The sequence below is a fragment of the Charadrius vociferus genome, unplaced genomic scaffold (assembly GCF_000708025.1).
Source record: "Charadrius vociferus isolate BGI_N301 unplaced genomic scaffold, ASM70802v2 scaffold168, whole genome shotgun sequence".
Classification (NCBI taxonomy): Eukaryota; Metazoa; Chordata; class Aves; order Charadriiformes; family Charadriidae; genus Charadrius; species Charadrius vociferus.
In genome coordinates this window covers 525761-549773 of record NW_009649582.1, presented here as the reverse complement: position 1 = coordinate 549773, position 24013 = coordinate 525761, and the positions used below count along the sequence as shown (strand labels likewise).

At 36.0% G+C, this 24013-nt stretch overlaps 1 protein-coding gene across 2 annotated transcripts in view; it reads right to left on the bottom strand.

Moving 5' to 3' along the window:
* The window catches only part of CSMD3 (CUB and Sushi multiple domains 3), a 715473-nt gene that overhangs the window by 382385 nt on the left and 309075 nt on the right, over nucleotides 1-24013 (bottom strand). For both annotated transcript variants that reach the window (XM_009890359.1, XM_009890360.1), the window contains one exon: nucleotides 6711-6832. In XM_009890359.1, coding sequence (XP_009888661.1) covers nucleotides 6711-6832 — 122 coding nt within the window. The remainder of the gene's footprint in view (nucleotides 1-6710; nucleotides 6833-24013) is intronic.

The window sequence follows — 24013 nt, the reverse complement described above, 5'->3', positions numbered from 1 at the left end:
TTTCTGTCTTAGAAACAGCTGAATTCCCTTCTATGCTCTTACGCTGCTGAGACGATCTCCCCTCTCTCCACACGTATTCCTAAGAATTTTTTTTAAACTGCAGCATATACTTCACTTGGATTTTTTTTTTTAACTGGATCAAAATGTTAATGAACAATATGGAAGAATAGTGTAGCTAACGCTACAGAACACTGTTGTCCTGAACAGAAGGGAAATATTTTTACACTTTCTCATTTCATATAAAATAAAAGTACATTAACTCCTATTGACAAATAGAGTACCAGCTTTTTTAATCTGCATGGATGAAAACCAGGATTATGTTTAAAATATATAATTAAGTGTGCGCTTAAGTATGCTCATATTTTCTAATAATTTCACTGACTGTAACACCAGTAGTACCTCTTCATATTAGGCTTAGGAAAAAACAAGTTTGACACATTTGCTTGTAAAAAGAGCTGCAGTGTAATTTGTTGTAACAGGCCTGACCAAAACAGACTTTATGAAATGAGTGCTTGAGTTGAGTTGGGTTATAAAATGAGGCTAAAGCACCCAGCCTGCTTGAGATTTATACTGTTAAGATGAATAAATATGGATGGTAACTGAGTTTAAGCTTGACAGTAAGCTTAGAAAATGTTCCACTGACAGTTTTGACATGGTTAACAAAATAACAGAGCTGAGGTAAATTAAATGTAAACACTCAGCTTTTCACTAAATTTGTTTTGCTTATTTTTGGCTTGGCCTAAAAATCACAAAAACTCAGAAATGACAAGATGAAATTTTTGCGGGAGGAGAACAGCAACATCACGACATAAGGAAGGAAGAACAGAATATATAAAAAAAATAGCTATCTTACTAGTGAGTGATTAAATGAGAACCACATTTAATATCAGTTCAGTAACAGTTGCAAGTTATTCCCTCAGTAAACTTATTCAGACTTGCAGAAAATATCATGTAAGGAGTTTTCCAGATATTTTGAACCATTGCAACAGTTTCTCAGAAAGTAAAGGACTACCGCAGTTGGAAACAGATGTCATAAATTTTCAGTAGGCTCTGCCATTACAACAAAATTCAGATTATAGATTTCCTAACAGATATTTGACATCCACAAAAAAAACCCTACCAAAAATAATAATTAAAAAAAAAAACCAACCCAAACCTAAAACAAAACCCAAACCCCAACTATCTCCCAACTCTCAGACATAAATCATTATTAATTTCAAAGTTATCTCAAAATGCAATAGATAAAAAGATAAGAACATGAACACTGGCAAACTCTTGAAATGCAGGTAGTAAGAATGCTTTTATGCTTGAAATAAACTGAAAAATGGTAACCAAAAAAATAACCTATAATCATGTAAAATTTCTTTTTTTAAACTTCCTGCCACGTGAAATTAGCACAACCAGGACCTAGTTTTCTGATCTGTCTGAATTTCACAATGAGCTTATATATTTAATTTCTCCTTCCAATTTTGGAAAAGATCTTGATCTTTTTTTTGAAGGAACCCTTTTGCTAATTTTTCTCCTTCTTAATGCATGATGGTGAATGTTATGTGGTGTGAATATGGCTGAGATCTGTCAGAAAGGCTGTCATTCTAGCACTGACGTTTTCCACAGTGTTTCTGTCACTGTGGATTAGAAAAAAAGCAGCAAGTATAATTCATAAGATTTGAACTCTGGTTAACTTTAGCTCTAATTCAGATTTCACTGATATTTCAGCCTGTTGTTAAATTTAAACTGATCATTTTGTAGCCCATCCTTTTGAAGGGCAAAATCAAGAGTCACACTTGCAATTTTCTTATCCCACATACTATTTAAGGAAACAATATGAATTAGGTTTTAATGTAGCCCAGCAAATACCATTTTTGCCATTACTAGTAAAGAAACCACAGGGTTTCTATGGACCTGACAACGAGCATCTCAAGATTATTTGGCTTTCTCTTGGGCTAAACTAGTTTTAGCACGCTTACACTACAATAACAATTATCTTACAATTACTGCCTAACAGGTCTGGTTTAGTTCTGTGAATACTATATATGGAAAAAAAAAAACAGCTAACAAACCAGGGCATTCAATGTCTAAAAAACAACAGCCTTTTATGCTAAGTGAAACTGAGGAAATTGTGCAACTTTCAAACTTTATGTGGTAACAAATGAGAAGGAATCATGTGAAGACAGAAAAAAAAAATATAATTGTGTGTTGTTACAGTGCTGGAAATAATCTTCTTGGCAATAAGGCCAATTTATTTTGTTAAGGTAAAGCAGAGGAATACAGCAAACTAATATTATTGTATACAATAAAAAAAAAAAAAAGTATTTATTTAGGTATTAGTGAAGAGTGAAAGGATTAAATTTACCATTCTTATATTGGCAAAATATCTAGAGCATTCAAAGCATGATAATTTAAGAATGTCTATAATAAATATATGATTTCACTCCACCTATCAAACAAGTAATTTGCAGATTTATGATCTACAAATCTACATATGTCTTTAATTTTATTTGTTGGGTTTTTTTTCTAGAACATGCATACTTATAGTATATAACAGCTTGCCTTCCCTCACTGTCTGGAATTTTATCATGTGTATCATTTATTCTGTGTTTTAAAATTAACAACCAAGACTTTCTGAAAAAAGTCAAGGAACAACTGCAGAATTTGTGTCACTACATACAGCAGTAGATATTTGAGTTATGGAAGCAATAAAACATACAAAATGAGATTTTGTCATTCAGACAATACAATACAGAAAATCTTGCAATGTTTATAACAATAAGAAAATGCTTTTGTGATGATAACTGTTTAAGTTCAAGAAACAGCATTTAATGTTTTAGAACATCAAATTGTGATGGTTGCCAGCTTTAGCAAAAAATACTAAATCAATCCAGCCAGTGTTGACTCTGGTAAGATGAGACATTGCAGGTGTTTAGTGCAGAGAAGTTTAAAGACGCTTTCTTTTTTAAAAAACAAGTAGATAAAGTTATCATGGTTTGTGTTGAAGCATCTTTCACAGAGAATGCTTTCCTCTATTTTCTATCTAGTTGATATTAATGGAATCAGTGTGAAAAAAACTTTTTTCTGTTGCTTAAATATACACACATATACATATATATATATATATTTTGGTTAAGCCCATCAGAAATCATTAGCTTCCTCTACCTATGGGTTTCCTACACAAGTCTCTAAATAAAATAAGTCTTCTGCTCTGGGCTTCTCTTTTCCACCTCAGACAGAGGTTGCAAACTGCCATCTCTCTTTAAGAAGGGCTGTTAAGCTATGGATAAACCAACTCTATGCTACTAGTCCCATGGAGAATAAGCCATAATAGGGCCGAAGAAAAAGACTGGCCGGGAGCAAGATACAAGTAATTGTATAATTCAACATGCAACCCACTTTCTGTGCATAAAATTCATATCTGAGACAGAATAAACCAAATGTCATACCACAAATAGTTATAAACAAGATTTCCAACTGTTTATTGCTAAGGAATATTGCTCAGCATCTGATCTGATATAGAAACAATGAAAGGAAAATAAGTTTTAAATTTTTAGGAGAAAAGCAGAAGAAAAAATGTACTGCTTCTGGGCAGGGGAAGGTAATTAGGCCATGAAAATACAAAAAATTTTTAGTATATTCAAAATGTAAAGATATGATTACAAGATGCCATTACCTGATGTCAGAATAAGTTACCAGCAATTCATAGCATTGTCCAAAAGCTAACTGATGAGTTTGTATAACATCCCACGAGATATTCAACTATCATTTCCCTTACTAGATATGAGACATGTAATGAAGTGGAGTTTAAACTGAGTAATCCTTACTCTCATTTCTGTGCAGTTATTCACAAGAATGTTTCCTATGGAACCAAGCAGTTAATAATATGAGAGTCACAATTCAGGCCAAAGCAAAGAACTTTAAATTCCATTGCACCTTTAAAGTACCACAGAGAGACGTGATTTTCTTGAATGTTCTTTCAGGCAGATCCCAGGGACTATAGCTTTGCTATTTTTGATCAACAAATCTTTAGTTGATTCCAGAGTAACCATGGATAAAACATTGGCAAAAATCTCTTGTTTAATGTATATAAAAAAATGGGTAGAAACCATGTTAAGTCAATCTAGAAGTGGGAAAACTGTCCGTGAATTTCCTACACCATGTATTGTTGGAGAAGCCTTACATGTGCAGGTACTGACCCTCACAGGGAATTTCAAGCACTCCATTATCTCCTAGGAGGGCAACGAAGCACAGCACAAGCCATCAAGGTGGTTTAGGGAGATAATTGATGACAACTTCCTAACACAGGTGATTGAGAGCTGACAAGGGGATGTGCTCTGCTGGACCTCATGTTTACAAACAAGAAAGAGCTGGTCAGGAATGTGAAGGTTGTGGCTGCCTGGGCTGCAGTGACCATGAGTTGGCAGAGTTCAGGATCCTGAAAGGAAGGAGGCAAGGCAAAAGGTAGAGGCACAACCCTGACAGAACAGACTTTATTGAGGGTTCTGTTTTGAAGAATCCCACACAGATGGTTCTGGAGAGAACAGTCTAGAGACATGCTTGATTTTCAGGGATTGCTGCCTTCAAGCTCAATAATGGTTTATCCCAATGAACAGAAAAGCAAAGGTACTAGTAGGCCTGCATGAATGAACTGGGAGCTCCTGACTAAACTCAAATGTAAAATAGAAGTGTAAAAGAGATGGAATCAGGGTCAGGATGCCCAGGATTATAGAGACATTCCTCTGAGCATGCAGGGGTATTTCTAGATGCACCTTCATTAATGACTTTTATTATTGACTCCCATCCACATGACCTTTTTTTCATAATTCATTTTTATTTAATTTCTCTACTTTTCAATAGTAAACTCACTGTCTTCTCTGGCCATGTTTGAGGTATTTAGTCATGGTTCTACTCTACTGAAATATACTCCAGTGAAAAATACTTTCAGTTGAAACAAAGTTCTGAGGATTTTAAGATAATGCTGCATCACAATTTTGTGAATTCGCAGGGAGGGAGGAGGAAGGTAGCATTAAGACACAAATATCCTCATCGAAGCCTGATCCTTAACACGCTTCAAGTCATTAATATCTTAACCTTGCAGTCATCTGTGATTTACCAGTAGGTACATACCAGTTTGTGAGCCTAAAGTTTTGGTTCTACCATTGGTATAAATGTATAAAATCTTATTTGGCTTTTTTGTTATGTAGACATGCCCTTGCTGCATTTAAGAAAGGAATCTATTTTATGCAAAATATGGCCAAAGAAGTCTTAAATTCATTCTATACAATAGCTCAGTGGTGGTTTTCAAACCGTTTAGAGCACTTGTTCAAAGTGTAAGAGCTGCATTTAATTTCCTCAAACAATACAATATTAAATTCTATTCATTGCCACATTTGACAGAACTTTCCTCTCAGAAATTCTAGATGTGCATTCTAGATAATTCTAGATAGACTTCTAGTTTTTATCTTGCTCCCTAACAGTTTTTGATTGAAGAAATAAAAATATGAAGCTTCTTTGGGCCAGAGAAATGGATCTTAACTATTACTTTTGAACTTTATCCCTGTCTGTGGGACAGAGACTTTATCATCTTTCAAGGACTCTTGACACATTTTTGATAATCTATAAATTGACTAAATTGGATTAGCAGGCCTCTGAAAAAGGATAAAACAACCCAACAAACAACTCACCCCTCCCAAGCACACCTACCGTCTTCATTATAAATATTCTAATCACTTGATTAAATATCTTTTTTTCTTCTTCCACACAGGATGTTGTAAGATTGAGAGAGAAATGCACAAATGTAGCTAAATGGTTTCTGAAATGTAACAGTTTTGTACTCAGTCCTGTGGCTTCCTGCTCAATAAACTCAGGTGTAAAGTGGTAGGCCTTCTAGGCCTCTCTGATCAATTACTGGAGCGTGATGCAGACAGCAATATAAGACAGAAATTAGGAGGTGGAATACACCCCTATAGCAGAAAACACAGATGTTGGTAGTCTTTTATAAAACATTCCTGAGCTGTACAGGATTTTTTGTATTATTACATCTAAACAAGTCCATTACACTCAGTTCTGATAAAATGATACACCTGGAAAGAGAATATAGCCATTGCTGCCAGGTGCCTAGATCTTGAACATAAAGACAACTGGTGTCATAACTCAACTTTATTGCACTACTTTGACTCATCTGGCATTATTAGAACTCCTTGTACTTTTGGTACACGGAGTGTAGGTATAAAGTATATGGGATTTTAATACGGGATTTTAAATAATTCAGAAAAAGAAACAAATTAGCTTTAGAACAGTTCTTCCTAAAGTGAAAGTGAATTAATGAACTTCAGTGATTTATCACATAGTCTAAGGACAAACATGACATGAACAGTTTTATACACAAAACAGCTGTAATGTTTGCAACATAATGTTAGTGAACCCATGACATTGCTTCACACCACTGGGTAGTTACTTCCAGAAATTCATTAAGAGAATCACATAAAAACACAATGACATCTACTTGGCATACAAAAAGCAAAACACTCTCAGGAGAAACAACACATTTTGGCATCTGTCCATACCCATCTAATATCGGCCATTGCTTAGAAATGTCTGCAATGTACCAAGTACAGCAGCTGGACTGTAGCGATAAATCATATTAGTGAAAAATGGCATGATCTACACATGCTTTTTTTTTTTTTTTTTTTAAAGCAAAGACAGAATTTTAAACTTACCTTATTAGTATTGATAGCTGTGATGACCCACACACATTGAGCATTGCTGTCATACTGGAATGGGAAATTGGGTGATGTGAAGGTGCCACCAGGTCCCTGAAGACTGGATCCACAAGTCTTGACTGCAAAAAGAAAGTTCACCTCTTAATTCACATACAAAATACATGTAGCAGATTCATAAACCAAGCTCTAACTTATATTAATCAAGATCTGAAGGGTTAAAATAACACTGATCAAAAATAGAACTAACTCATACAAGATAATAGAATATTCATGTTTGGTTATTTTGACAAAGTAAAATCGACTTTTGCTTGTGTAGAAGCTTATAATCTTTAAAAAAAAATAATGTATTTGGAGTAAAAAGAGTAACTACATTAAGAGAAACTGCTTTGTTTTTAAGAGAATATTTCAAGTATCTTATGTCATTACCTTCACCAATGTCTTGAAATAACAAATAACACAAAGGACATAAAATGAGTCCTTTCTGCTTGAGAATGACATTTTTAAGGCACTATATTCATAGTGTGCTGAAGTCAGTAAAAGTTTTATTGTTGGTTCCTTGATACTCAGATCTTTGCTGAATGCACTATTGGTTAACTTTTCCTGTATGAAACTGTGGAACTGACAGGCAACTTCAGATAAACAGGACCTTATCCTATTTCTCCAGTGATTATTATGACACCACAAGTAAACCGCAAAAGCCAAAGAATTGTTGCTTCTTCCGTATTCTGACACACCATCTTGCTTAACTGAATTAAAAAAAAAAAAAAAATCACACTAAGATACATGAAATTACCATCCAGTTGTATTGCACTTTCACAAAGTGTGCTTATTTGATCAATACTTAACACAGGAAGATTCAGCTGCTGCTGCTGGACGAAGACTCATTCCTTCCTCCCTATTAGCCTCTAGAAAGAAAGTCATTATTTCCACCCAACCTGCACTACTTTTACTCCTCAGAGAAGCAACACTCTGGTGAAGAGTCTGTTCAGAGCCACACCAGAAGCCTGAAGGACAGAGGAGGGAGATAACAGAAAGGCTCCTCATTTATGATCATCAGCTGAAGCCATTGAGGTCATGAATGAGAGTAATTCTGATAACAGCTTTTCATCTCTGTTTTTAATAAGAAACTGAATGACTCTTGCAGCTCATATTTGTGTGGGGGAACAGAGTCAGGAAGGGGAAACCAGTGAGTGTTCCAGACACAATCTGCTGCTCCATATGAACATGCGAGTCCACCCTTTGGGGCACAGTTGGGACGTAAAGCATATCTCCTTCTCATGTATGCTGTGGTAGAGTTATGAGTTGTGTTTGCTGCCTTTTCTCAGGGTATTTTCATAGGGGGGTTCTCAAAGGAAAGCCATGTCATTCTATAGTGGAATGGTCCTGATAAATGCTAAGTCTGACCGCTCTTTTTTATTATTCATATTCATTTTAAATATTCCTAGCAGACATTTGCTTTCAGTACCATAGTCTGAAATCCAGAAGAACAAAAATCGCAAACTGAACCAATCACTTGGTTTTGTAAAATCTGGTTAAGGAGGGAAAAAATGAGTGATAAAAATATGAATATTCATTCATTTGAAAATACAAATATAAGAAGCTACAGAGATGAAGTTATTAGCTGTACTTATTTACAGTTTAGGAAGACTTCTGATACAGCAACACAAACTACTGAAATGTTATGGGTTAATACTGAATTTCTTCAGAGTTAAATGGAGAAAAATGTTCAACTTTAGGGTTTTAATGGCTATATATGATCAATCTAACGATTTGTCAAGTGATGAAAACACATCTGTGTTTTTTGGTGAATATCAGAGTACTTTCTCTTCAACAACTGTAGCAAAAGCAATGCTCTACTATAATATGACAACATAATAATATAATATACTAATATTTTATGTTCAAGCCTATAATGCACAGTTTGCCAATAAAACACAATAAAAAAATTCTGATGTGATTTCCTTACTCAGTAACTTATCTGCCTCTGAACCTCAATACTATATTTTCTCCTTCAATATTCAGTTTTGCTTTTATCCCATTACCTGTTAGATTCATAGAATCATAGAATTGCTAAGGTTGGAAGGGACCTTTAAGATCATCAAGTCCAACCATTAACCTACCCCTGACAAAACCACCTCTAAATCATATCCCTAAGCACCACATCTACCCTTTTTTTAAACATCTCGAAGGATGGCAAATCCACCACCTCCCTGGGCAGCCTATTCCAATGTTTAATAACCCTTTCAGTGAAAAAATGTTTCCTAATATCCAATCTAAACCTCCCCTGACATAACCTGAACCCATTTCCTCTTGTCCTATCACTTGTCACCAGGGAGAAGAGGTCAGCCCCCACCTCTCTACAATCCCCTTTCAGGTAGTTGTAGAGAGTGATAAGGTCTCCCCTCAGCCTCCTCTTCTCCAGGCTAAACAACCTCAGTTCCCTCAGTCGTTCCTCATAGGGCTTGTCCTCCAGACCCCTCACCAGGTTTGTAGCCCTTCTCTGGACACATTCCAACACCTCAATGTCCTTTTTGTAGTGAGGGGCCCAAAACTGAACACAGTACTCGAGGTGGGGCCTCACCAGTGCTGAGTACAGGGGGACGATCACTTCCCTAGTCCTTACCACACTGTTCCTGATACAGGCCAGGATGCCATTGGCCTTTTTGGCCACCTGGGCACACTGCCGGCTCATATTCAGCCGGCTGTCCACCAACACCCCCAGGTCCTTTTCTGCCGGGCAGCTTCCCAGCGACTTTTCCCCAAGCCTGTAGCGCTGCATGGGGTTGTTGTGACCCAAGTGCAGGACCCGGCACTTGGCCTTGTTGAACCTCATACCATTGGCCTTGGCCCATTGGTCCAGCCTGTCCAGGTGTCTCTGCAGAGCCATCCTACCCTCAAGCAGATCAACACACCCACCTAGCTTAGTGTCATCTGCGAACTTACTGAGGGTGCATTTGGTCCCCTCATCCAGATCATTGATAATGATATTAAAGAGAACTGGCCCCAGCACCGAGCCCTGGGGGACACCACTTGTGACCAGACACCAACTGGATTTAACTCCATTCACCACCACTCTCTGGGCATGACCATCCAGCAAGTTTTTTACCCAGTGAAGAGTACACCTGTCCAGGCCATAAGCAGCCAGTTTCTGCAGGAGAATGCTGTGGGAAATGGTGTCAAAAGCTTTGCTAAAATCCAGGTAGATAGCATCCACAGCTTTTCCCTCATCCACTAAATGGATCACCTTATCATAGAAGGAGATCAGGTTGGTCAGGCATGACCTGCCTTTCGTAAACCCATGCTTACTGGGCCTGATCACCCTGTTCTCCTGCATGTGCCCTGTAAAGGCACTGAGGGTGATCTGTCCCATGACCTTCCCAGGCACCGAGGTCAGACTGACGGACCTGTAGTTTCCCTGTTATCTTTGTCTCAATACATATCACAGGTTTCCTGCCTCTGCCTCTGATTTTATGTGAATCACATGAAGATTTGTTCTCAATCACTGCAACCTTTAAAGTGCTGCAGGGTATAGGCAGTGTAGTATATAACTGTAAAACTAAGATGAATTTTTGGTTAGTTTTTATTGATTATTAGAAAAATCTCTCAGATACATAACAAGTGGTATATATAAACTTTTTGCTTTATTTATTGAAAACTATAAATACTTCCTATATTTTTTGTTTTAAGACATTCTTTGACAACACTTCTGAATTCAAGTAGTTGTTCACAAGGCAGTTCACCTAATTGTGCACTACCTGCCATGGCTCTGTGCTGATTCTTGCAATACTGCAAAGAATAAATAAGGTAGATGAAAAAATAAACTGTTTCCACTGGATTTGTGAGGTACTGCCTCAGACGATTTATGCAGTTCTTCACATGAGTAAGACTATTTAACATGAGAAGAGTTTACAGATAAGCTGAAAGTTACAAAATTACATATATATATAAAATAACAGCAAGTTAACATCACATAAAACTTTTCCCTGGACTTCTTGAATCTGTCCCCACTTATTTTAAGAATTTGAGAACCCTGACATATAATCTTGATGTTGGTTAGTTGTCACCTGCATGGGTGACTGGCTGCCTGTTTCCAAAATACAACAAAGAACAGAAGTTCCACAGGCATTCAGACCATTCAGATACATTCACCATGAATAGATCCAAGTCTCTTTGGATATATTTTGATGCCTAAGTCTGTCAAAATTCATTGCTACTACTTCAAGTCGAGATTGTGGCCATACAAGTTAGCCTCAAATCATTAGTTGAAACCTGAGCTGCTGTGTTTTGAAGAAATTGAAATATTAAAAGTTTGAATATCAGGAAATGAATCATTATTATCATTAAGAAACAGATCAGTTCCTTCTCAGCTTACGCTTGTGTCTTTGAAGGTTTCTCTCCTGGCTATGTTTCATCGTTATACAGCAAGAATTCTTTTTTTTTTTTTTTTTTTTTTTTTTTTAACTGATCTAAAGGCACGAATCAGATTACTATACCTATACAGACAATGCATGTGTCTGAAGATTAGTTCTGATTGTGTGGAATGGAATCAGCTCTTGGTTGGAGACAGAAATCAGTAAACTGATTGAAAGCTTTTGCCATTCCAATACTACAATCTACTCTTCAGAAATTGTTATGAGTTTTGCTATTCACTTCAGAGATTCACATGAATTTTGTGTTTGAGACTAGTATGAAGAAAGAAAAGCACCTGATCAGTATGGCAAATAATTTAGCTAAGCAACGATGACACATACAGAGATGCAATTATGAAGCTTGCACAAAAATGTGTAGGATAGCAACTCTGTAGTCTTAACTGGTGAGTATCAGAAAACTAATATGATCAAAGGTGGGAAGGGAGAAATATTCCTTATGGAGTATGATTTCTTTTCTGACATATATATTTTGAATAGCTACAATTTAACCTGTCTTTATATATTTAATTTATTTAAAATAAATAGAGAACCATGGTAGTTAATGGAGTCTTACACACCCACAGGAGACAAAAATCTGATGTATCAGTTTAAAAACTGGTATCATTTTTTAAATTAAAAAGTGTCATGTCAGTAAAGTTTTTTTCATTTGTAAAATATCTATCTTTGCCTCACACACTTAAAATGTCTAACTTCCTGAGGTGTCTCCTTCTCTATTTCCATTGTAATTACAAAAAGCTTTCTGAAAGGTAGACACTTATTCTACCAATGCATATATGTGCTTTCTGACTGCCAGAGAAAATGTGAAAACAATAAAGTTATCGCAAGCTTACATTAAGAAATCATGAATGACAATTATGCATATGAAAGTATGTCATATAAACTCTAAAGGAGAATAAAATTTAGTGAAAACAATTAACTATGATCACATATAAAAGTTATCAGAGAGAAAATATTAAAGAAGATAATTTTCTTTTTGCAGTCAATACTGGAGGTAGTACAATCAACACTCAAATAAACTGTTTGTTTGTTGTATAAATATGTATCAACTTCCATCAAAAAAATCTACCATCAGCACCAAAAACACCTGTGAAAGCATAAGAAGCAAAGCATTATCCTGAGAACAAAGATAAACAAGGGTTACCTCCAGTATGAGGAAGCTGATTAAAGATATGTAATCTATTAAAAAAGTATAATCACTGTCTTAGTGTGTGCAAAAGGCTCAGCTCTGTGTGTAAAACAAGAAAGTTCAGCTTGTTAGAGTTCCATGGAAAATTTTCTAAATTAAAAGATAAAGTCAATGAGATAGTCAGAATTTAATTGGATTTTCAGAAAGCTATTAGCAAGGCCACTCACTCAGAAGAGTCTAAATAGGAAAAAGTGAAAACCAGTTAAGCAAGTGGAAAAAGATAAAAAAATGAACTTACTTAGTAGAAGAATATTTTTCACTGAATTGATATAAAGGCATTTTCATCACAGTTTTTATACAGAGAATATAAAAAAACCCATAGATATATGTGTATATATATGCACAGATGTAGAGAATAAATTCGTATATTAATTGCAGAAAAGTGCAAATTTAACATACCAGATAATACACTAAATTCTTACCAGCTAGCAAGTAGTCAAAACTTCTTTCCATTTTTCCTTAAAGATTCAAATAAAGAAAGAAAAGTGATCTTCAAACTTTTTTTTTTTTTTTTTTTTTTTTTAATTATCCGCTTGGTTTACTGAAATTTTCTGGACACTAACATTTGCAAAATTTAAAAAGTTTCCAAAATAAGCTTTCCTGTTCCTGATAACTCCTACCTGTAAATACGTGTTCATCATGAAAATTTTTAACACATAATAGTAATATTTTTATAAAAACGTCACTTTTTGTAGATTTAACTAGGTTGTGAAAACTAGAAGTTCACTATTAACAAAGTAATGAGTATGTTTTGGCTACACCTTACTTCAAAAGAATAAAGGTTTTTAGAAGTTTAGTCTTACCTATTTTGAGTTGCAAAGAAAAAGAAAAGTTCTTGAAAAAAAATCTTTTTACATCTGACAGCTGCTGCTATTCTCAGAAATGATTTCTGGATACTATATGAGTTTATTCAGAAAACATGTCTCAGTAAATTTTGTCACTGTTATTGCTCACACTGTATAGCAATGACACATTTCAGAATAATAAAAAGAATACAGTATAGAATTAAAACAATTAGATCTGTGTACTAAGAGTATATGGAAGAGCAAACAAATCCCAATATTGCCAAAAAAAACCCTCACTGAAATTTTCCAGATTAAGAATGTCTTTCATTTTTTTTATTCCCTTAGGTAGAGCTGGGCAGCACCAGGAAGGGCTGTTGGTGCCCTCAGGGTCTTGAGAAAATCTCTTAGCTAACAGTGGTATCACATCACATTTCAACAAAAGAACACTTTTCAAAGCAATAATTAAAGAGGAAAGAATTTCTTTTAACAGTCCGGTTCAGGATAATGAATAAAGCTATTTGTCTTTTTTTATTTTTTTTTCCTTTGTTCCCCACTATGCTCAAGTGTAATAGAACCTGAACCTAAATAAGGCTGATGATTTGGCTCAGAATAGCATCGCTTTTGATGGACACTTTCTAGACATCCAAAATATGTACTTCAAGATAGACACAGTTCTCTCAGATAAACATTTTTGTGGCTCTGAAGCAAAGTTTCAAAATGTGAACTAAACCAATGGTCTCCAAAGTGGGGTGTGTGCACCCCAGGGGCTGAGCAAGATAACACACTGTGGTGCAGGAAGAAAATACTCAAACTTCCATAGTACATGTATATAACATAAATAAATAAATATAACATATTTTCCAATGCTATCATGACTGAGATGAAATCTCATATCAAAACTTTTTTTTAGAATTTGGAAACTGCGAATTCCCTGACAGAACCAATTCAGTAGTTGGGTTCAGAGCACATTAAACACACTAAAAGCACTTATGTTTAAAGGCTGGTCACAGTGGGAAAAGAAAGAGCTGATTTTGCTAGCTCTCTATCTTAAATTTTTGTCACATAAGAAAAAAATGACAAGAATTTTAACCCTAAAAACTCTGCTGTTAGGTAGTGCTTAATAGAAAAAGAACATTGAAAAATATCAAGTTTGTATTAGTAGAATATGATAGGAAAATAAGACTCTTCTGTTGGAAATCTCTATTATTTTTCTAGCGTAGCTTCTTTTACTAGCAAATCTGAATTAATTCCATCACTAATTCCCATATTTCTCTTGAGATTTCTGGGCATTTGTTTTGGTCTATAGGACACACAAGAACACTGCGGCAAGACCTATTCATTTTGTGCCTCCAAATGGTAACTCGTCCTGCAGCGTGCCCTCCATACAATGGGCAAAGCTCTGCCAATCTGAAAAGCAAAGGGCTGCATAGCTACTAAGTCACAATTGACTATTACTCTTCAGAAGAAAAACTTACAATTTGTGAAGAGGTACTGAGTTACTTGAAATAAAAGCTTGAGATGTAGGCCACAATAGATTAAACGGCATTCGACTGGTAGAATATATTCAATACTGTGCAAGTTATGCACAGAGTAAACAAACAGAACAGAAATACTAACTGTATGCAAGTAATTCTCTTGCTTTTTTAATATGTCGAACGCAAGAGCTTAATGCCAGCATAATGATTTTTGTTCTCACTAGTATAAATTATAAATTTTAGCTAAGAGTCATTGAAGAGTGAAGAGAACGTAGTTCATTTTTATAAGACTGGAAAACATCAGAATGCCAATATATAATTCTAATCTGAAAACAAACAACTAAAATATGTATTTCAGAAAATTCTTTCTCTGGATTTTTTTACAATCTCTGCTACTTTCTTAATTGCTGGACAGAATTAGGCTTTGAGTAAGTTTGTTGGAGAGTATTTTGTTTGTTTATTTCAAACCTATAACATTTATATTCCCTGTGAATTTTTTGAGATGGAAATTTGAAGACAAAGAAATGTAAAAAAGCAGACATAAACCCTCTTGACTACAAGGGACAAGCCCTTTTTCTACCTACTTATTTACCTATTTGAACAGTTCTTCACTCCTTGTCTCAGTACTTTATATTAGAAGGATGGATTTTTTATTGAAATTAAATCAGATATAAAATGCTGCAGATGTGATATTTTCACCTAATAATGTCACATTATACTGTCAGTCAAAGATAAGGTGAAATAGAAAAAAGAAGAAAAAAAACACAGGACATCAAAGGACTTAATAAGGTTAAAAAAATAGAGCAGATTTTGAACAAGCTTCCCACATTTTTCTTTTAGGAAAAAAGAAACTTTTTTATTAACATAAATTGGGTTAGAAACCTGAGCTATCACCTCACAGTTAGTACTTAGCATCAACCTTTTAGAAAAAATAACTATGGCAATCAAATATTATTGTTTTGCAAAGCAGGAGGAAAAGGTTTTTGGAGAAGATAAGATCCAGTTAACAGTTTGATAGTCTGCCCAAGAAATTCCAAGTAAATTTAGACAAATTTTCTAGTTCTGTGGGAAGATAAGTACAGCGGAATCTTTCAGCTTTATTGAGGAGAAAGAGCTGTTACTGTTAATGCTGGTAGAGACAGAGGACAAGTTGCAACTTTCTCATGTCTTGTTTCAGTTAGTCATTCACAATGTAGAAAACATAAACTAGCAGTAAGGAGTTTTTGGTGGCCATTGCTTTAAGTAAATTCAAAATGCAGAGGCTTTGAGGAGTCTTCCCAAATTTTCCCTGTTAGTAGCATTACATGTATTCACAATTACTTATCATTCCAATTGAAAAAGGGAATATTTTTCATGTTGCACCCCCTTAGTTAGGACTCTGGATGATATTTAAGCTTCTTGAATGTAATCCTTTTATCAAAGTTCTTTTGCAGTATAATGTAGCAGATTTCTTTAAAGTGAAATGTAGTGACCAAGGATAAGGAAAAGGCCAAGGTACTTCATGCCTTCTTTGCCTCAGTCTTTAATAGTCAGACCAGTTGTTCTCGGGGTACACAGCCCCCTGAGCTGGACAACAGGGATAGGGAGGAGAATGAAGCGCCGATAAACCAAGAGGAAATTATTAGTGAGCCACTACACCACTTAGACACACACAAGTCTATGGGGCGGGATGGGATCCACCCAAGGGTACTGAAGGAGCTGTGGAAGTGCTCACCAAGCCACTGCCCATCATTTATCAGCAGTCTTAGCTAGCTGGGAAGGTCCTAGTTGGCTGGAGGCTAGCAAATGTGATGCCCATCAACAATAAGGTCCAGAAGGAAGATGTGGGGAACTACAGGCCTATCAGTCTGACCTCAGTGCCAGGGAAGGTTATGGAGCAGATCATCCTGAGTGCCATCACACAGCACATGCAGGACAACCAGGTGATCAGGCCCAATCCGCAGGGGTTCATGAAAGGCAGGTCCTGCTAAAATAACCTGATCTCCTTCTATGACAAGGTGACCCGCTTAGTGGATGAGGGAAAGGCTGTAGATGTTGTTTGGCCAGACTTTAGTAAAGCCTTTGATACCCTTTCCCACAGCATTCTCCTGGAGAAACTGGCTGCTCATGCCTTGGATGGGTGTACCCTTCACTGGATCAAAAACTGGCTGAATGGCTGGGCCCAAACACTTGTGGTGAATGGAGGTAATTCCAGTTGGCCAAGTGATGAGTCCTGCACTTGGGTCACAACAACCCCATATAACACTACAGGCTTGGGGAAGAGTGGCCAGGCAGTCACACTGGGACAAATAGCTACTATAGAGAGAAACCTCAGTGGTCTGGAAGACTGGGCCAACAAGAATTACATGAGTTTTAGCAAGGATAAACGCAAAGTCCTACACATGGAATAAGATAAGCCCCAGAAGCAGTGTAGATGAAGGCTGACTGTCTGGGAAGTAGTTCTACTGGAAGTCACCTTGGAGCCTTGGTGGACAGGAAACTGAACAAAACCCAGAAATGTGCCTTGGCAGCAAGGCTGACAAACTGTCTTAGTCTTTACCAGTAAGAACAGAGCTAACAGACGAAGGGCTGTGTTTATTCAGCCCTGCTCAGTACTTGTTAGGCTACATACGGAATACTGTCCATTTGTGGTTCCTCCAGGTTAAAAGAGACATTGAGATATATGAAAGGGTCCAGTGGAAGAACAGCAAGAAGATTGGGGAACTTCACAGATGAAGAAAGAATGAAGGAACTGGTTTTGTTTGACCTACAGACAAGAACCCTCAAGGAGGGATCTAATCACAGTTCTTTGGTATCTAAAAGGTAGTTACAGAAAACATAGAGGTACTTTCTTCACAGGGATGCACGGAGACAGAATTCCAGATAACAAGCACAAGTTTCCCCAGGGCAAATTCCATCTGGATATAAGAAAAAAAAATCCCTGGTAAGAACTATTAAACATTGGAATAGGTTGCTGAGAGAAGTGGTAGAATATCCCTCACTGGAAGTAGTGAAGACTTGGTTTGAGACAGCCATGGATTATCTAATCTAAGGCCCTGCTTGCAACAAGAGACCAGATGATTTCCTAGTGTCCTTTCCAACTTAGACTTCTCTGATTCTATGATCCATGTCTCCATGTCAAGAGGAAAGAATAACTGAATGGAGTTTCATAGAGATTTTTCCTGGGTCAGGTTCATTCAGTATTTTAATTAACACCTTGGACAGCAGAATGAAGTGCATACTTATTAAATCTGCATTTAACAAAGAGCTGGGAAGGACTGTGAATATATTAGCAAACACAATTAGAATTAAAAATGAGAAATTGAATAAATGACATTAAAATAGGATGCAATTCAGCAGAGATAAGTGTAGGACAAAGCACAAAAGCAAGAATAATCAATTCGCAAATAGAGTATAAGGAGCGAGTCATTTGGCAGCAAGTCTTCAGGGGTTACAGTAGCTCAGAAACATAACCTGAGTAAAAAATATCCCACTGTTATGAAAAAACAATCAATCTGGAAGAATGCATATAGTTATAGGTAGAAAATGTGTAAAAATATGAGAAATAATTCCTTCTCTCTACTCAGCACTGGGAAAGCCTGATCTAAAATGCTAAGCTCATTTTCAGAAACTGTATTTCAAGAAAGACATGGACCCATTGGGAAAATGATGAAAAAGGCTAAATGTCTATAAATGCGACTGGTGAGGAAGGACAGACTGAACTGCTGTTGGTTAGTTTAATGAAGACCAGTTATTCTTGAAGTACACAATAAGCCATTAAAAAGATGAATTAAATAATTTGCTTTTTATATAGAAACACATATTGAAATAAGTTGTTCAAGTACAGCAATAAGGGTTCACATTTGAATTTGATATGTATACAAATCATAGAATGATAGAATCACAGAATGGTTTAGGTTGGAAGGGACCTTAAAGATCCTCTAGTTCCAAGCCCCCTGCCACGGGCAGGGACACCTCCCACTAGACCAGGTTGCTCAAAGACCCATCCTGCCTGGCCTTGAACGCTTCCAGGGAAGGGGCATCCACAGCTTCACTGGACAATTTGTTCCAGTGTCTCACCACTCTCAGAGTGAAAAATTTCTTCCTAATATCTATTCTAAATCTAACCTCTTCCAGTTTGGAGCCATTACGCCTCATCCTGTCATTACATGCCCTTGCAAAAAGTCCCTCCTCACCAGGCTTGTAGGTGTCCTTCAGATACTGGAAGGCTGCTATAAGGTCTCACTGGAGCCTTCTCTTCTCCAGGCTTAACAACCCCAACTCTCTCAGCCTGTCCTCATAGGAGAGATGTTCCAGCCCTCTGATCATTTTCGTGGCCCTCCTCTGGACCTGCTCCAACAGGTCCATGTCCTTCTTATATTAGGAGCCCCAGAGCTGGACAGTCCTTCATTAGCCTTGCAAGTAGAAGAATTTTTCTAATTTCTAACTCCAGGTGGAGTCTCAGGATAGTAGAGTAGAGGGGCAGAATCGCCTCCCTCGACCTGCTGGCTACGCTTCTTTTGATGCAGCCCAGGATACAGTTGGCCTTCTGGGCTGTGCGCGCACATTGCTGGCTCATGTAGAGCTTCTCATCTACCAACACTCCCAAGTCCTTCTCCTCAGGGCTGCTCTAGCCTGTATTTGTGCATGGGATTGCCTTGACTCATGTGCAGGACCCTGTGTCATGCACCCAATACGTGCACACATTGTTACTCAGCATCGCATTTAAGAGGTCTTACATGTCTGCATTTCAGAGAGAAGTGAGGCAAAGGTGGATTTTTTAAAACTGTATTATAGGTAAGTAAAGATATTTATAACGGCAAGATCTAAAATTTATACTGTACATTCTGCTTTCATATACATGTTAATTAAACTGATGTTTATAATCTATAATTGAAAGATACTGAGTGCATGAATTCCTTGTTGGTTTAAAAATCACTTTAGTCAATGAAATGAACTGACCAAAATAGCAATACAAAGCAAAAAAACCTGTGTTCTAAATTTGTCAGAACCAAAGTCAAATACATAATATAATTTGTTCCTTCTTCTACTAATAATCCAAATTACTTTGTAGCTTGCCTATTAATTGGATGATCATGATTTAAACCATAAATCGTCCTTCCTTTAGTTTTCTCAGATACAAAGAATTATTTCAAAACCACTTTTTTTCCTACAGATTAGATGAGCTTTTCCAAAATACTGTACTTGTTGCAGAACTTGTTGCTGACTTGCCAGCAAACTTATAAAAGGCAGCATTCATAAATGTTTCACAGGGTCTGAGAAACAAGCAAGCAGAAAACAGGAGCGGCAGGAATGAAAATAAAAAGGCTAATCGACCAACTGTGAATAGATCTATCTGTTTCATTTCCTGAAACGTAAATGAGAGGAAGAGATTTATCAACTGGCAAATAGTTTCATAATGTAGATAATTGTCTCTGGTTAAGCAAGTTGGCTTTGTAATAATGGCATTGCCCTGTAGGGGAATACTGAATCCCATGGCAGACATTAAGTAGGGTCTCAATTCTGAAAGGTTTAAACTTTCTCTCTTGAATGAAGTCACAGAGAAGTCGATGTAAGCAGTCATGTTATTACAGTCACGTGCATTAAGCATTCCTTGGGATACGAAATAAGTAACAACTGCATAAATTTTCATCTTTCAAATAACAGACTTCAGCTGTAACTCACTGTGCAGTAAATGCTTGGGCATAGACTCTCATGTTGTCATTTGAACATTTTTTTTCCTTCTTGGGAAGGATGAGTAGACTTTGTTTGTTCTGCTGTCCTGTAACAATGGTATGCTACAAGATATTCATGAGGCCAATTAAATTGGAACAAATTTCAAAATCCCCAGCAGAATTTTAGGCTTACATGATGCATTGATCTTGAAAAAGTCCAATTAAAACAAACAAGTGTCTGAAAGGATGACTTCACTTTAAAATTTCAGTAAAATGCAGAAAGTGACCAGTTAATTGCTTACAAATTAAAGCAATACTTTCCTCATAGCTTCAAATTCTAACTTCTTTTCATTATACTTGGTCCATAAATCACAACGGGGCAAATGCCTTCATTTTCTGCCATATTTCTGCATGAGGTCCATCTACCCGAGCAACTGCTGTTTTGCTAGGGTGATGGGAGACATAAATTATAAAATATAATTAAAAAATAAATAATTAAAAAAAAAAGACTAAAATGAAAGGGTAATTGTTGGTAAACCACAAGACAATCCAACTGCAATTAATTCTAGTCAGGATATCTAATATCACTTCACAATTTTCTCACGGTCTCTTCTAGAGGTCAAAAGGTTCAGAAATCAGCCAAACCTCCAGAGCAGCATTTTCCTGGAAACTAGTCTTAAGGTCTAAAAGATGTTGAAAGCCTGCAATATTCGCTTACATTTTGGAAGTGATGTATCAGTTTTCCTTCTCAAATTCCTATTATATTTCTCCCGTAGAAATGCTTCAGACTTGTTCCAGATTCACTTTCATGAATATGATCTTATGCCAGTTCCAGCTGGTATTATACGACAACTCCTAAAGAGAGTTAATCTTTCTTTTTTGGCAGGCAGTTATACTCAGCCACTCATATGCCCTGTGAGAACAAGTCCTGAGGATTTATGATGTCAAATCAAATACATCTAACAGAATTGGAAAGTTCCTGTTTAGAACTCTTCCCAATTGCACTATATTAATGTAACTAATTCTAACTATATTAATGTAACTAATGTAACTAACATGCCATTTTTTGAAAAATGTATTATTATAGTGGGATTTTTGTTGTGTGCACAATATAATTTATATGTCAATGAAAACATTTGCAAGCTGTACCGTTCTAATAGCAAACACTGCATAATAAAAAACAGCACTTTAAGTGACATTTTAAAGAATCACAGGTGAAGTATCTAGTATACCACCTGTGCCCTCGTTATCTGCAAAGCTGCATCAGTTCACAAGAAAATATGAATTTTTGTATAAAATAACATTTATGCATGATTGCCTAATTTGTTTGCCCAAATGGTCTGTACACAAACATGCAAGTTCAACAAGCAGATGCACACACATTTTTGGAGATACTTTCTTCATGTTACTATGTGATATTTATGCTACTTATGCAAAATTCTTTCAAAATGTTTGCTGTATATTCTGTGCATGAAACTTAGAGAAGACATAATTATTATTCTGGAATAAGTGCTTATATTCCAGCTTTAGTACATCTAAGAGTTGAATTGAAACATCTTGTTAATCAAAAGAACCAAAATTATAGCACACCAAATGTACTTAAATCAGTAATTTTAATGCAACCAATGACACTCTACAACATTTCATATTTGACAAACTATAATATCTATACCATCTGTTTGGTTTTTCACCATATGGCATTGTATCAATTCCTAATAACGTTCTTAATATTGGTCTTCTGCTTGTTAAGGTGGAATTAGCTAGTTCTATGAAGTTGATAAGCGTAAAGAAGTGAAACACTGTCCTTTTGGTTGTGAATTACATGTTCTACTTATCAATAATGGTAGATTTGGATATTTATTAAATACACATTCTTTAGTTTCACATTTAGATAGAACTTTAACAGAACTGCTAGCTTCCAGTGGATTTATTGCTTTCTTTTTCTTTCTAGGTCAGTATTAATTCTATCATCAGACACGTTTACAAACGTGACTTGCAAATCATTATACAATGGTAGTTCTAAATATAGTCATACTGGGAAAAAAATAAAAAATGGACTGAAGAGTGTGGTTACCCTTTTATACTTAAATACTTTGATACCTGCTGCTATTCAGAATTCAAAACTTATACAAAAGTGAAAAACAGTATTTTTAAATCCTTTTATGTTTGGAGGCCATAGTCCTCAAAAGTTACTGAGATGCCTTACTAAACCTACAAGTAGCTATGGACACACCTCAGACCTATCACAGTATGGCTGATAACACTTTATTGTCTGTTAGGAGAGATACTTTAAAAAAAAACAAAAAACAAAACTGACAGCGTGCAACTGTATTTTGGTATCGATAAATGAAATGCTAATTGCAGTATGCTTTCCTTTTAAAGTGTCTTTTCAATGACAGATTACTAAACTGTATTATCAAATACATAATACACAGAAGATAGAAAGATCTGAAGTACAGTTACCATTTATGTGGGATTTGAAAGACAAGAATGTTTAGAATGTCATTTTATCATGGTTATCATACAAGAACTATCTAAAACCTGTCATGAAGCCACACTTACATGTGATCTTAATGATGAGGGTTTTTTTTTTTTCATGAATCAGTTTTGAAATCTGGGTGTTCTTTTATTTAGAATATGCAAAGAACTTTGAAAAGGTATTTAGTCCATTACTCCAGCTCAAGATGTGATTACATGTATGTATGCTCAGCTGGATATATGTATATCTCACATGTTCTTGAAAACTTCTACTCACATACCCACTCTTTACTTCAGAAAGTTTTGTTAATGTTCAAATATAAACTTTCCTTTGTGCAGTGGTAGCCCATTATATTTTATGTTTTCCCTCTTGTTTTTCCAGATTCTTCTTTCTCTGTATGAAAGCAGCCTAGTTCTTACCCACTTGTTTATATTGTTATATTTTAGATAATTTTGATCCTTTAAAATATTTTCTTCTGTTTCATTTTCACTGGTTCACACCTTTTTTCATTTCCATACTGGGGAAAATCAGGGGTACTCAAGACTGAGTAGCTTTAGGCACCTAAGCTGGCAGATGGGATCCTTGATTTAATCAGCTGTGTCTGACAACCTCCTTCAGTGAGTGATCCACAGACAAGACTAATAGATGTTTAACAGTGAGCGTGAACACCCTTATACAAGTATACAACACTCAGCTTGTTACACTGGAAGATTAGGAGACTACCATCCTAAAATAGGTATCAAATTTAGGATACGTGAATACGCTGAAAAGCTCTAGTGGATAAAGCCTTTCTAGTTTTACTACTATAAATAAAGGTTTAATTTATGTACATTACATGATTAATTTTGCTATGCATGTCTATCTGTGTGTGTGTATCTCTTTAGCACTTTCCAGTAATTATACATACATATAGTGCACAGTAGTAGGACATAAAATGTTAATATTATGTATATTTACAGCTATTTGACTAAAATTTTTACTTGTTTATGTGACATGCTATTATTGAAGCATATACTCCTGTGATCCTTTGGATACCTGTTTCTGCAGCTGTGACACTTATTATGTTTTTCTTCATTTCTTATTTGGATAGCTGATTATTCCAACCTGCATCTAGCATTTCATGCTTATCCATAGCAAGTTCCATTTAGACTGTCCCGTAATTTTATTAGCAAAAAAAAAAAAAAAAAAAAAAAAAATATCACCCATGTAATTTTCCAGCTTTTGTGGATTTCCGTTATACACTATCTGGATACCACCCTCAGATTTTTTTGCCCTCTTATACCGTTCAGAA